Raw genomic sequence first — 13,364 nt, 5'->3', positions numbered from 1 at the left:
GGGAGTTTTAGAAATTACCTAACCCTCTTCTTAGATTGTAGACAGTCCTGTGTTTCCCATTTAACGTGCTCCCTCAAGGTATGTAGGATCTCCCCAAAGGAAATGCCCTCGGGGGGGAGGGGTAGCTGAGGCAAGTTTCTCATCAGAATCTGAATCCCCATAGGAAGCAATAGAGAAGCCCTCCTCAAAGGTGGACTCATCATTACCACCCTCAGATTCAAAAGAATCAGAAGACTACTTGTAAGAGATATCCCTTCTCCTTTTATCAGCAGAAGATTGACGGGCAGCACCTGGAAGAGAAAGGTTTCTGGATCTGACTGTGGTGATCAACTCCTCAGCCAACCTAACTAGATCCTGTTGATAGGCCTGAGTTTGGAAGGGGTAGCTAGTAGGCCTTGGCTCGAGCATTTTTATGTAAGGCCTTAGTCTTGAGCCGAACAGCGACATCAACACTATGGCCAAGATGTGGTCTAACAGCCAGATCCAGGGGATGATGAACCAAGGTGATGTCCTGACAATGAGAGACTCCAGACTCCAACAGTTAGAGAGCAGTCATCAGAAGTCAGAATGTGCAAAGTGGCTTCAGACTCAATCAATGAGCTAAGTCATTTGGCTTGTAAGAAAGTGGAGGGAGCCAGCAATGTATTTGACTCTGAACAGGTCTCAACAGTAGCCTATGCCATAACCTCAGTTGTCAGAAGGGACTGCAAAAGTATTTCCCCTTCTTCGATGATGATAAACCCAGGTGGACTGGAGGATGGCAAACAAGCATCACCCAGGACTCTAGTTTTGGACGCTTTTCTTTTTTACACCTAGGGAGATCAACCTCAGCCTGACTGGTGGACAACATAGTACACAAAAGCCCTAGCAACTTGCTAAATTGCTTAGCTAAAATCTCAGCCCTATGCTTGACTGTTCTACTGCTAAAGTGAGCACAGAACCGACAGGTATGTCATGCTTGGGCCTAGAGAAGTCACACAAAAGGAGTGAAAATCCTAGTGTGGTATCTGTTTGCTACAGTAGAGACAGCTTTTAACTTTCGCGGACATTAGTCAAGAAACATATGAAAGGCTCCCCAATGGGGTACTTTAGGTCTTCTTTCTCTGGTGTGGACTGACCAATCCACTGACTATTACTCTGTTTCAGCCCCGAACAGCAAGAAACAACTGAGGTTATGGTGCCAGCTGACTCCCTTTACACTCAAGACATCTTGATATTAGTCATGTCATCCACCAGCTCCAGGACGAGGAGAAAATTCTCTGGTAGTTGTAACAGCCAAGAGCTTTCAAGGCAGGAAATCCAATCAGTTATGACTATAACAGTGAATCATAAAGAGCATCTACTCATGCCAGCAATGAGCTTACTGGTGCCTGGAAAAAACTAGCTTCTGGGAAAGATACCTGATGCCCCCCAGTAGAAGAGACCAGGGAATGAACTCCTGTGTCTCACAATCTACTACAAGGACAATGGATGAGTATAAAGACCTCAGTTTACCCAGCCTGGAGTCTTGCTGGTTGCATCTGCACAGTTGCAATACTAAGGTTATGAGTTAAAAAAAAAAACACTACAGCAGGTACTTTAACCGATTACACAGAAACAGATATAGCTTCTTTGACTACTGCTTTCTGCAAAGACAATTTGTCATACTTGAAGGAGGAGGAGGAAGAACAGCCCTTTTTATAAACAACATACTTTAACGTCTTGATTACAATAAAGAATGAAGTTGTAGATCTGTGTACAGAAGAAATGTTTTAGGGGAGCCTGTAAAAAAAATCAGGCTGACATGCAGTCACTGCCCGAGATAAAATGAGTGCTCCAGGTTTCTCATGATGTCTATGTTGTGTAGCTTGACTGAAGTTTATACAGATTCAAGTGTAAAATATGAACTTCACCTAAACAGACTAATCAACAAGGTCATATTGGCAGCAGGATAGCTCAACCACAGGCATGCTTCCTAATGGCAGTTTTGGACATCACAAGCCTGTGAGTCTCATACCAATGGGTCTAGGCCCACTGGTGCAAAAATAAGAAAAAAAAGAACATTTTCATGACTTAAGGGAGGTACAGAAGTAGAAACAGAATATGTACTAAAAAGTACTCAGACAGACACTAAAATGGGATTTGTAGCAAGAAATGTCAGAGAGTCTCCAAAGTATCCTGAGGCTATTTTGATCAGAACTACTTAATAAGTAGGGCAAAGAATAACTGGAATTTCACATGTGTAGCAAATAATGGGAAGAAGTGACTTGGACAGTCTAGGAAAATAGAAATTATGTCTTACCATAATGTTCCATCTGTATTGTAGATCTTCATTCATTCCTTACGATTAGGATTTTGGTTTCGTCCTCAGAACTGACAAGGTCCATTCACAAGCCCGCGCCAGCCAAATAGCTCTTGAGCCAAGTCCTACCAATAATGCCCCTCTTCCAGTCTCTTCAGATTGAGTTTGCCTGCCCAGCACAAAGGTGCTAAAAGAAAGAAGGACAGGTAGACAAATTGGAGGCCCTGTCTGATCAGATACCTTAGCATTATATAATGGGACCCTACAGTCCACCAGGAGTCCAGGTAGTGGCAAGGAGGGCGGGGAGTAAGGAATGAATGAAGATCTACAACACAGACTGAATGTTATGGTAAGACATAACTTCTTTATCTGATGTTGTAAATCTTCATTCATTCATTATGATTAGGACCGAATTCCCCAGCTACTGGGTGGTCCTATGGAAGGATATTCCTGAGCACCATCGAACCAAAGGATGCTCTTCTCCTGGAGGGCATATCCAAATTATAATGAGTGATAAATATATGCGGTCTTGCTCAGGTGGCTGCTGCACAAATATCGTCCATGGAAACTCTAGAGTGAAAAGCCACTGAAGTTGATACTGATCTAGTGGAATGAGCCTTGACTTTTAAAGGCAAGGGTACTTTGTTTTGCAGATGGATGAAAGTAACAGTATTCCTAAGCCATTTCAACAGAGTTACTTTGGATACAGCTTTGCCCAGTCTGGGGCCTGAGAAGGCAATAGATTTTCTGAATGATTTTGTTCTGTCCAAATGAAAACGAAGTTGTCTATGCACATCTAGTGTATGTAGTAGATATTCCCCCTTGTTAGAAAAATGGGGAAAGAAGACAGGTAAATCAATGGACTGATCAATAGAAGACACTGAGATAACTCTGGGTAGGAAAGAAGGATTAGTAGGGAGTGAAACCCTTGCCTTTTGACATTCAAAGCCTGCAATTCAGACACTCTCCTGGCTGAAGTGAGAGCAACTAAAAGTAGGGTCTTCCATGATAGGAATGTAATGTCACACAAATTTGAGGGCTCTAAGGGTGAACCAGTCAGGGTTTGTAGGACTAGAGTTAAATTCCAAGGTTCTGTTGGAGGTTTAAAGGGCGGTTTGATATGCAAGACACCTTTCATGAAAGTCTTACAGAGTTGGTGGGACATAATTGAAGAGTTGTTAATCCCATTATGAAAATTAGCAATAGCTGCTAAGTGTACCGTAATTGCATATGCTGAGGCTCCTGCGTGTAATAAGGTAGTGAGGTATTCTAAAATCTTGTGAATAGGCGATGAGAAGGCATCATTCTTTTGTTCTTTGGCCCAAAGAGAAAACCCTGTCCATTTGCTGTAATAGATTTTCCTGCTGGATGGTTTGTGTGAAGCCAGAAGGACTTCGCGGACAGGGGAGGATAAATCAGTTTGCCTGGCAATCATTAGAAGTGGAGATACAAAGCTGTGAGCTTGAGGTTATGCAGGTTGGGATGAACCAGTCCTTGCGGGTGAGTGAGAAGTCCCGGAGACGGGTCCAAGGTCCATGGGCGGTGAACCAGATGAGACAAAACGAAGGGGAACCAGACTTGATGGGGCCAATAGAGGGCAATGAGGATGACTGTGCTTTTCAACCTTTGAGATTTCTTCAGGAACTGTGAAATGAGGGGAAAGGGGGGGAAAGGCATATAGTAGACCCGAGGGCCAATCGTGAGTCAGAGTATCTCTCGGTGACTCTCCCTGAGGGGGAATTAGGGCAAAGAAGCTTCTGCACTTATGGCTGAGGGATGATGCAAATAGATCGCAGCAAGGCTTGCCCCAGTGACGGAAGATTGGAGTCGCTGGAGCATTTGTCCATTTTTATGTGGTAATATACATCCTGAAGATCTAATGAGCACATGCAGTCGTCCTTCTATAGAAAGGGGAGAATGGACTGAATCGTGACCATCAGGAATTTCTCTTGTCTGACAAATTTCTTTAGTATGCTGAGATCCAAAATTGGTCTCCAGTCCCCAGTCTTTTTTTGGCACTAAAAAGAACCTTGAGTAAAATCCGGATCCTATTTGATCTGGTGGGACTAATTGGATGACTCTTTTTTTTCTAACAGCTTTCCAATTTCTAATGCTGCTGCATCCCTCTGACTGGGTGGAACATCAGGGGTTCACCTCAGAGGCTTCGGGATGAGGTCAAAGGGGATGTGGTATCCTCTGGTTATTCTCTGCACCCAGAAATCTGTTGTTATTGATTGCCATGCTGATTGGTGCAGAGAAAATCATCCCCCGACTGGACTGCTTCCAGAGGAAAGCAATCCAGCTGCTGCTCAGGAGCACTGATAGGGTTGACCAGAGAAGGAGTCCCTGGCACCCTGATTACACGGTCCTCCTCTGCCATGATTCGGGTGTCTTCCAGATGAGTTCCCCCTCTGCCTCAGAGGGATGACTCACCATGAGTGTCATGGAAAGGTCCTTGGGATTTTCTGAACCACATCTTTCCTCCCCTCTGATTCCTGGAATAAGATCACTGAAGGTTGAAAAACGTATGCCCACAGCAGATAGGGTTTTTCCATCCTTCTCACTTCGTGCCAATGTGTCTCTAACTTTAGGGCCGAAATGGAAGAGTCATCAATGGGCGCGTTGATGAAGGAAGACTTGAAGGGGTCTGTGAAGTCACATAAGTGCATCCAGGCATGACGTCTCATGACAATGCCTGAAGCGGCCGCTCTAGCTGCCCCTTCGGTTGTGAGCAATCAACCGCATAGTGGAGTTAGAAATGGACTCAAGAGTAGCAAGCTGAGAGGCAACTTTATCTCTTAACTCATCAGGCAGTACCCCTGGCAAAGAGGCTGAGAGTTCTGAAATCAAATCTCTTTGGAGGCACGTAAAATGTGCCATATAATTCAGGGACCGAATGGCAAAGTTTGCTGAAGAAAAGATCTGCTTCTCTAGTCTGTCCAAAGCCCGAGACTCCCTGTTTGGGGGATGGACAGCTGAGCTATCCTCTACAAGTTCTCTTTTTGTGGCTGCTGCCATGACCATGGAATCCACAACTAGATGCTTGGACCAGTGAGGCTAGTCTTCTGGGGGTGAAAGAATTTTGTCAGGCCTCCTGGGAATGGTTTGACATTGTCTGGAGCCTTCCAGACATGCTGCACAATAAGTTTAATTAACTCATATGCAGGTGGGGTCACCCAGGAAGTAGATGGTCGAGCACGGAAAGCTTGCAATAATACTGACTCCTCCAAAGAAGGGATTGAAGGACTTCCAGTCTCCCCTCTGCTTGAGGATCTCAAGAATGTCTCTAAATGAGATGTGGTTCCGGTGGAGACCGTGGGGACGTATCTCCCTCATCATAGTCAGTATCTTTGGTGACAGATTTCTCCAGGGAATCCAAGTGCTTCCTCTTGCATGCTTTCTTCAGGGATGGCTCTTCAGTGGGCTCTTCTGAAGAGGATACTGGAGAGAAGGTTTCCTTGGGCAGGGAGTCTTGCTGTTCCCATGCTCAAAGCCCTTGTGTAGGAGGCTGTTAGGTGCATACTAGAGGGAGGGAGTGGTTCCGATGCCTCAGGTGCCAACTGTACTCTCGCAGAAGCAAGGGCCCTCTCCATCACCTGGAAAGCAGGTCCGCCCAAAGACGGATGGGAGCCTGAAACTGAGAAGGACAACCTCAGAACTGGGGTCACACCCTGCTCCGACAAACCTGCCCCCAGAATAGGAGCCCCGACAGGACTGGAAACTGTCAGAGCAACCGGAGCCATAGATGGCACTATGGAAAAACTTGGCACCGAACTAAGGGTCACGGTGCCGGCAGCCCAGTCAAGATCCCAGGGATGGACCAGATCCGACTGGAGCATGGCGCAAAGGGATTCTGGAGCCGAGAAGGAAGATGTTATCATTGGAACTGTAGCAGAGGGCACCGGGGAGAGCATCAGTACTGAGGGCTCCAAGGTCTGGGAGGAAGTCGGAGGAGGATAAACAGGGGAATAAAAAGAAAGGGCTTCGGATCCGAGTGGGAGAGAAGCAAGAGTTGGTAGACCTCTAGCTGTTTGGAGATTATCGGCAAGCCTCACTACATCTATTTCTGACAGGCTCCTGGTGGATCTGACAGATGCCGCTGAGGGGGAAGCCAGAAAAGGGCTGTACTGCTGCCCTATGAATGGGTCATAAGTAGGAGAATATCTTGTCCTTGGTAAATATTCGATCTTGGGCACCGAGGATGGAGCCATGAAGGTAATCGGTACCGTAACTGGGGTCGGTACCGATACGGTCGCAGCAAAGGGTCCTTGCTCCATGGTTGTTGACTGCACTGAGGGAATGGTTTGAGTCCCTGGTGCCGAAGAAGTCATGTCCGAAGAGGTCTGCGCCGCCAACTGTGCCAAAGTAAGTAGGGGCCGCTTTGGTTCCGTGGAGGAGGGAGGCACTGGAACTGAATGGCTTCTCTTTTTCTTAGAGCTACATTTTTCTTTGGAAGGAGGTGGTGAGACCTCTGCTTCAGACAGGGTCTCCAAAAAGGGGTCTTTCGTAGGCCCTTAAGAATAAGTTTATTCTTGCGTTCTGCAAGGGTGTGGGAACGAAAGTTTCCACAGATGTTGCACGGTGCCTGTAAATGATCAACATCCAAACAATATACACACCGGACGTGGTTGTCAGAGTTTGGCGTTTTTCGCCCACATTTGTCACACTCTTTGAAACCTGAAACTGTCTTCTTTTCAGACATTATGGCAACACTAGTGTCAAAGGCTAAAAGTCTAACCAAACAGTAACAGCACGTTACACACTATACAAGTACTACACAGTAAAGAAAGAGGAAGGGAAGGCCTACCACAAGGGTAGAAAGGAGGGGCTGTACCAATGGTGGTACTTTCACTACCAGAGGTAGAGGGTAGGAAGATTAGTGAAAAATGAGAGAAACTAACAACTACAAAGGAATAAGTTTAAGAACTTTTAAGGAATTTTAAAGAGTTTTAGTTACTGAAAAACACTTAGCTTTGAGAGTGCTGGCTTGACATGTCTTGCAGGGAATGCGGCAAATGAGATCTGGAGAGACTGGAAGATGGGTAGGACTTGGCTCGAGAGCGTTTTGGCTGGCGCCAGCTTGTCAATGGGCCGTGTCAGTTCTGAGGATGGAACCGAAGTCCTAATCGTAAGGAATGAATGAAGATTTAAAACATCAGATGTTTTATTAGATAAACAGTCCTAATGTCTGCAGCACAAAGCCCTGCTTGCTACTGAAGATGGATATCAGCTTAACAGATCTACTGTTATGGTAAGTATACATACCTGTATTACCTTTTTTGAAGAGGGTCACTGCAACAGTAAATGATAAGATTTGAGAAGAATCGAAACCGTATCTTATTTTCATTTGGAAGCTGGAAATATGGCACACAGCATACTTCAGAGAAATATAAGCTGACTTGTAAGACATAAAGGAGTAAAATAAGCAAACTGTACAGAAAGCTGTATATGTAAACAACTACTTCTTCCACAGGAACTAAAACAGAATTATTGGCAGTGAACAAACGTTGAATTCTGTAGTCAGGCATATGAAATTAATTACTCAAATTTAGATTACTGAAGGTCAAAATATAAGGACCTTTTAGTAACTACCAACAATTATATGGTTACTCATACTATTCTGAGCTTCATACCTTGATTTTTCATCCTCTAGGTCTCTTGCAGGTGAAATAAGATTTTGCACTTTTAAAAATCTTTGATTTGATGACAACTACAAGCTAATGATTATGTGCAAGAAGTGCAAATGAACTGTGGATGTAGTATTCCATTTTGTACCTTTACATATTATCTGTAAGGTTTGTATTAACACCATTTTAATATCTGCATTAGAAAAGTAGTAAGTAATTTAGAACATTTCAAATAAGAATAGTGGCAAGGTTGGATCCATTTAGTAAGAATTAAATAATAAAAGGAATAGCAAGAGCCAAAAAAAACAATGGAGAAACGAACAGCCAGTCAGGAAGTAACTATTGGAACCTTTGGTCAAGGGTAATTTACCCAATCATGCAGCTGAATCTGTATCCACATTTGCTGGGGCTAAAGCCTTGCAACAAGCAACAATGACAAATATAAAAATATACCCGACAAAATGGGGTCCAGTACTGAAAAAGTATATTTAAACCAGAATATCAACAACAGGAAATGAGAAAAACAAAACACTGTAAGACAACTAATAGTCCAGGTGAATTTCAAATTAAAATGATATAACACATACATAATTTCCAAACAGCAAAACAATAACCACTAAATTAAAAATAAAATCTCTAGTTCAGAAAAAAATAGAGAGTTCTATAATTTAACTTATTGAAATTTCAAAATATATCAAACTGTCCAGACTGAATAAAATAGTGGTGAAAATAAAAAAACAAAAATCCTGCTAATTTCTCCTTATCCTCAAACTGACAACTATATATTCAGGAAGTAAAAGTAAAGCACAACATTAGATGAAATAACAGCTGTCCACCAGCAGTCAACTTCAACTATATTAGATGCCACATTTCACACTACTGCAAAACCTTCTATGTGCATCAGCGTATGACTGCGTTCAAGCAAGAACATTAATTTGCTGATGCACAATCAGAAAACACTCAAAGATAATACAAATTAAGTGCAGTTCACCTATCAATAAGATGTACAGCAATATGGTTAAGATCCCTCAGAACTGCACCCTAACTTACTATTCTAATATTCTAGTCAGCCAGATTAAAAGATGACTATTCTAATATTCTAGTCAATCAGATTAAAAGATGAAAAGTGGGAGCCCCAAAATCATCAGTTACCTTAAAAATGTCTTACAAGCGCACAAAAAATGGGATTTCTACAAATGCTGCTTATGACTCAATGCCCTGATAATCTATCCTAGATGGAATAGACAGTCCTTGGTTGATGTGGAGAGTATGTTACTCTGCACCCCCCTGAACAGCTGATGTCTCAAAGTCCATCAATACATAACAGAAGGTTGAGCACCTCACCTTCTCATTCCATTAACTGCAGCACCTGCCACATCTGGATGAAGAACATCTACCAGTGGGCCAGTCCTTAAATTTACTTGTATCCAAATTCTTCTATGTAAGGAAAGCTGCTTGCACACTGCAGCTTTTGCTGGGACAGTGCCATCAACTAGTATCAGGTCAGAGTTGCAGATGTATGTTGGCAGCCATAATTAACAGGAATGAAAACCCTTAGCTTGACCATCCTTGAATCTATCCATGAAGCAGCTGTATTTCAGTGGGTACCAATTGTGTTGCATCTTAAAGGATGAACTCCAGCAAGGGGCCCAGCTGGCATACCTTCTGCCAAGTTTCATGTAATGTTCTGCTTAACAGTCTGTGTACATGTTGCGGCTTGTACAGGATAGCCCATATACATGTACATCTATACCTCTGCCACAAATTGCTGGACGATATAGGACAGCTAGTTCAGTGATGACACTGCCCTTTCCCTGATCTGGTTGATCGTGAGTGTCCTGGATGCCTTACAGGGGCTGTAGGTGTGTTGCTGAGCAACTGTCTGCAGGAGTTCATCCCAGTCACCTTTGGGAACAGTGATAGCATGTCTGCTGAATGTCTTCTAGTGTTTGTCCTCATACACACAGTACTTCCTTTTAGAAAATGGGCAGCCAGCACATCTTCACCCTGAATGGAGAATGAACATTCTCCATTCAGGGTGTTATAGTACAGATAACGCCCAGTGAAAAACAAGACCACTGATTCACAGCCATTTTTTATGCTTGTTGCACAACCCTTTGTTTTTTAGCAAGTGTAAAATTAAAAAAAGTAAAAGAAAAAAAAAATAAAGAAAAATGTGTGTGTGCGTGCTTATGCACACGTGTGAGTGAAAGAGAGCATGCATGTGAGACAGAGAGAGCACATAGTAATGTCTTCAGACTGCAACACATTCCCATCTGCATACATTTCCTTAAAAATAAAGTATAAAACTCAAATGTCTTTTATTATTGATTGACTTAATCCATAGTGATTGATCACTCTACAAGCGACAGAGTAGCACCACTGCACAAAGTCAGGGACAGTAAAGAGTTGAGGGGAATACTTTCAATGTCTTGCATCTAGGATTTCTTTTTTTTTCATTCATTTGCTTACAATTAGACATCTGAGGTGTATTCACTCAACAAATTGGCTGCAACTGCTGCATGTGTATATTTCTATGTATATGTGTCTGTGCTTCTGAGTGTGTGTGTGTGTGTGTGTGTGTGTGGGGGCATTAAATGCTTACATAACTTATATTTTGCATGTAAAATATTTCCTCCAACAGCAAATACATATGCAACAGCAAGTTTGAAATATTAGGTGGAAATAACTATTTTAGAACAAAAACATAAAAAAAGTATATAGTAATAAAAAAATAAATACAAAACAGTTTAACAGATTGTCCATTCTCTAAGCAAAATAATGCCCTCCAGGATGTAGGTTATGGAGAAATAATGTCCTTTCAAGGGTGTAGAGGCCCTCCGCCTGCAGTGTCAGAACCTGTGTATTAGTTTCCCTGTCCAGGTGGGACGTATACTTCTCCTGCACTAGTTTGCATTTATCCTTCTGTATCAGAAAGGTATTCTATAATTCTACTAAGTGCACTGGTACATATCAGCCTGTTAGAGTGCTTCTGCTGGGCTGCTCTGCCTGCACTATGATTCCTTAGGCATGTCTTCCCAGCCGTCTTATTCTTAGCAGGCATGAAAACATAGTCTGCCATTCTGAACATTTAAAAGTCTGTCTTTTTTTATTCTGCTGATGGCTCTACTGGGTTTCAGAATTTGCTAGGGACCATCTCCAAATTCCAGTTCACAGATAGCCAAATTAGTCCATTCACAACAGAATTCTTTCAATGTTTCAGATTTATCAGCCAGTAATGAGAGTAAAACACAGGAATACAGTTTATATGCACCAATTTATCATCTCCCCCTTGCACTGGTCTTAACACTCACTGTATTTGGATAAAATTCCAGAATGCAGGAGGTGTGACATTCTATTGTAAAGTAGTGAACCCCTCAATTTCTTACAGGTGGTACACTGGAGATGGAACTGGAATAGCATATCAAAAGAGAGACTACAACAGATCTTCATGAATTCTACTTTTTCTTCAGTATTCTTTATTGCCAGGCTCACCAAGCCCTCCACTTTAAGGAAGACAGGAGAGAGAGAGAGACCGCTTTCTCTGGGACGTCTAAAAAATGGTGCAAGGTAGAAGTCACAAGCTTCGGTTGGCCATGTAACACAGCTTACACTGTTAAAGTAACACTGGTAAGCAGGAAGACACAATGTGGTCTATGACTCATTTACAATCACATAAAAATAGCCTCTCAGTTTTTTCCATTTGCTTTTAACATTACATAAAACATCAATATTCTATTTATAAAGCAGATGCCTTGCTTGAATTCAGTACACCTTTCTGAAGATAATTATTTTGTATTTTAATTGGCTATGAAGAAATACAACACACCTATAGAAAAGCATATATAAACTGTGCAGTACAATTAAACTTCTGCTTGAATACCTCTGTTTTCACCATATGAATGCTTACTTGATCTAATGTCTTTAAAACATTTTATTCAGTATACTAACCAGTCTTGTGCATGATTGCTTGCTTCCTGAGGAGGGAGAGGGCTAACAAGACGTGAAACCTGAATCCATACAGCATCATACAAATCTTTTTTTCTTGTACTAACAGTACAGGGGACAATCAACGGCATCCCAAAAAGGCTAGGTCGGTTTTTCTGAGAGGACAGGAAATACAGTTCTGTTCGCATCTGTTTTAATTAAAAAAAATAAGGTCAAATAACATTACACAAAACTTGTGACCTTCAGTTTAATACAGTAACAGAATAATGAAACCACCACTAATATGAAATTAAGTTCGAATTTCAAAAGAAACACCTGCTACAAATTAAGACTGGTTGTACTGTTATACAGATGCAAGTATTTACTCTTCAGTGCTGAATAATCTTAAATTCTTAGTTACTACTTTCCAATCTTGCAATTAAATGTTTTAAAATCAATAAGTGCCACAGACTGGCAAGAAATGAACACTGATTCTTAAACTAATCTACTGAGGGAAAAGTCCTTCAAGCATACAGGTTGGACTTACTTCACTTCTCACCTGCATAGCTTATTTTCATTAGTCTTTCTCCTCATACCTGTCAACTGTCCTTAATTGTGCAAACCATCTCTAATTTTGCTTCACATTTTTGCCCGAATCCTCATAAAATGCTTGATTTTCTAGTAAATCACCAAGGATTAAAAGCAAACAATAATGTCAGACATTAGTTTCATTCTTATTATTATTCAGAAAATCCATGTTGAAACAAAACCTACTGTTCCATTCTTACTAAGTGAATCAGAGTAATATTTAAAATGTCCCAGCTTTAAGGCCTTTGTTCTCCATTATTTTTGTCTTTGTCCTGATTCTTCAGCAAAGAGCTTGAAAATTATGTTTCTCCTATCCTCTAACATTATGCACATAATTTATTTTGATAACAGCTCTCATAAAAGACTGCCAGAAATACACAAATGACCAGGAAATATTCAACAATGGTTCATAGGTTGGTACTAGGCTATCGGCCCTAAGGCCTATGCAAGCCTAGCCATAATAATTCCCTGGAAATTTTTTCCCACAATATTTACTTCTGGCTACACCTCACCTCAGTGTTTCAATTAAAGGACTCAAGGCAGCAGTCAATAAAGCTGGAGTATGAAGTCCTAAGACTTTAATTAGCATACCGCGACAAAAGTCAGAATGATTTGGTCACTGCGGTGTGGTAAAGGACAGGTAACTGAAGTGCAGCAGCTTTTAGACAGCAATTCAAGTGTTCATTTTCTTACATGAATAACTGTGATCTTTAACAGGTGGATAAGTTCAAAACTAGTGTTAAACATCAAAGGAGAAGAAAAAACATTTACTGTCTACTAACAACTTTCAAACCAAACTGACATGGCATTTAGCATGGATATTCAAGGGACAGTGTCCCACAAATGTGTATTTTATAGCCCATAGTTCATGACTAAGTTACACTGATGACAAGTACACCACAAAATTTGACCAAATATTTAACTGCTGCACAGGTGAAATG

The 13,364-nt window shown here is 41.7% G+C and overlaps 1 protein-coding gene across 2 annotated transcripts in view; it reads right to left on the bottom strand.

Moving 5' to 3' along the window:
* Positions 1 to 13,364, bottom strand: part of USP32 (ubiquitin specific peptidase 32) — a 3,310,274-nt gene that overhangs the window by 527,251 nt on the left and 2,769,659 nt on the right. For both annotated transcript variants that reach the window (XM_044054559.1, XM_044054560.1), the window contains exon 27: positions 11,860 to 12,044. In XM_044054559.1, the coding sequence (XP_043910494.1) occupies positions 11,860 to 12,044 (185 nt within the window). The remainder of the gene's footprint in view (positions 1 to 11,859; positions 12,045 to 13,364) is intronic.

This window comes from Protopterus annectens, chromosome 13.part0 (assembly GCF_019279795.1).
Source record: "Protopterus annectens isolate FY-2018-M chromosome 13.part0, PAN1.0, whole genome shotgun sequence".
NCBI classification, from domain to species: domain Eukaryota; kingdom Metazoa; phylum Chordata; order Ceratodontiformes; family Protopteridae; genus Protopterus; species Protopterus annectens.
The sequence above is the reverse complement of the archived record's forward strand: the minus strand, read 5'-3'. Positions and strand labels throughout refer to the sequence as shown.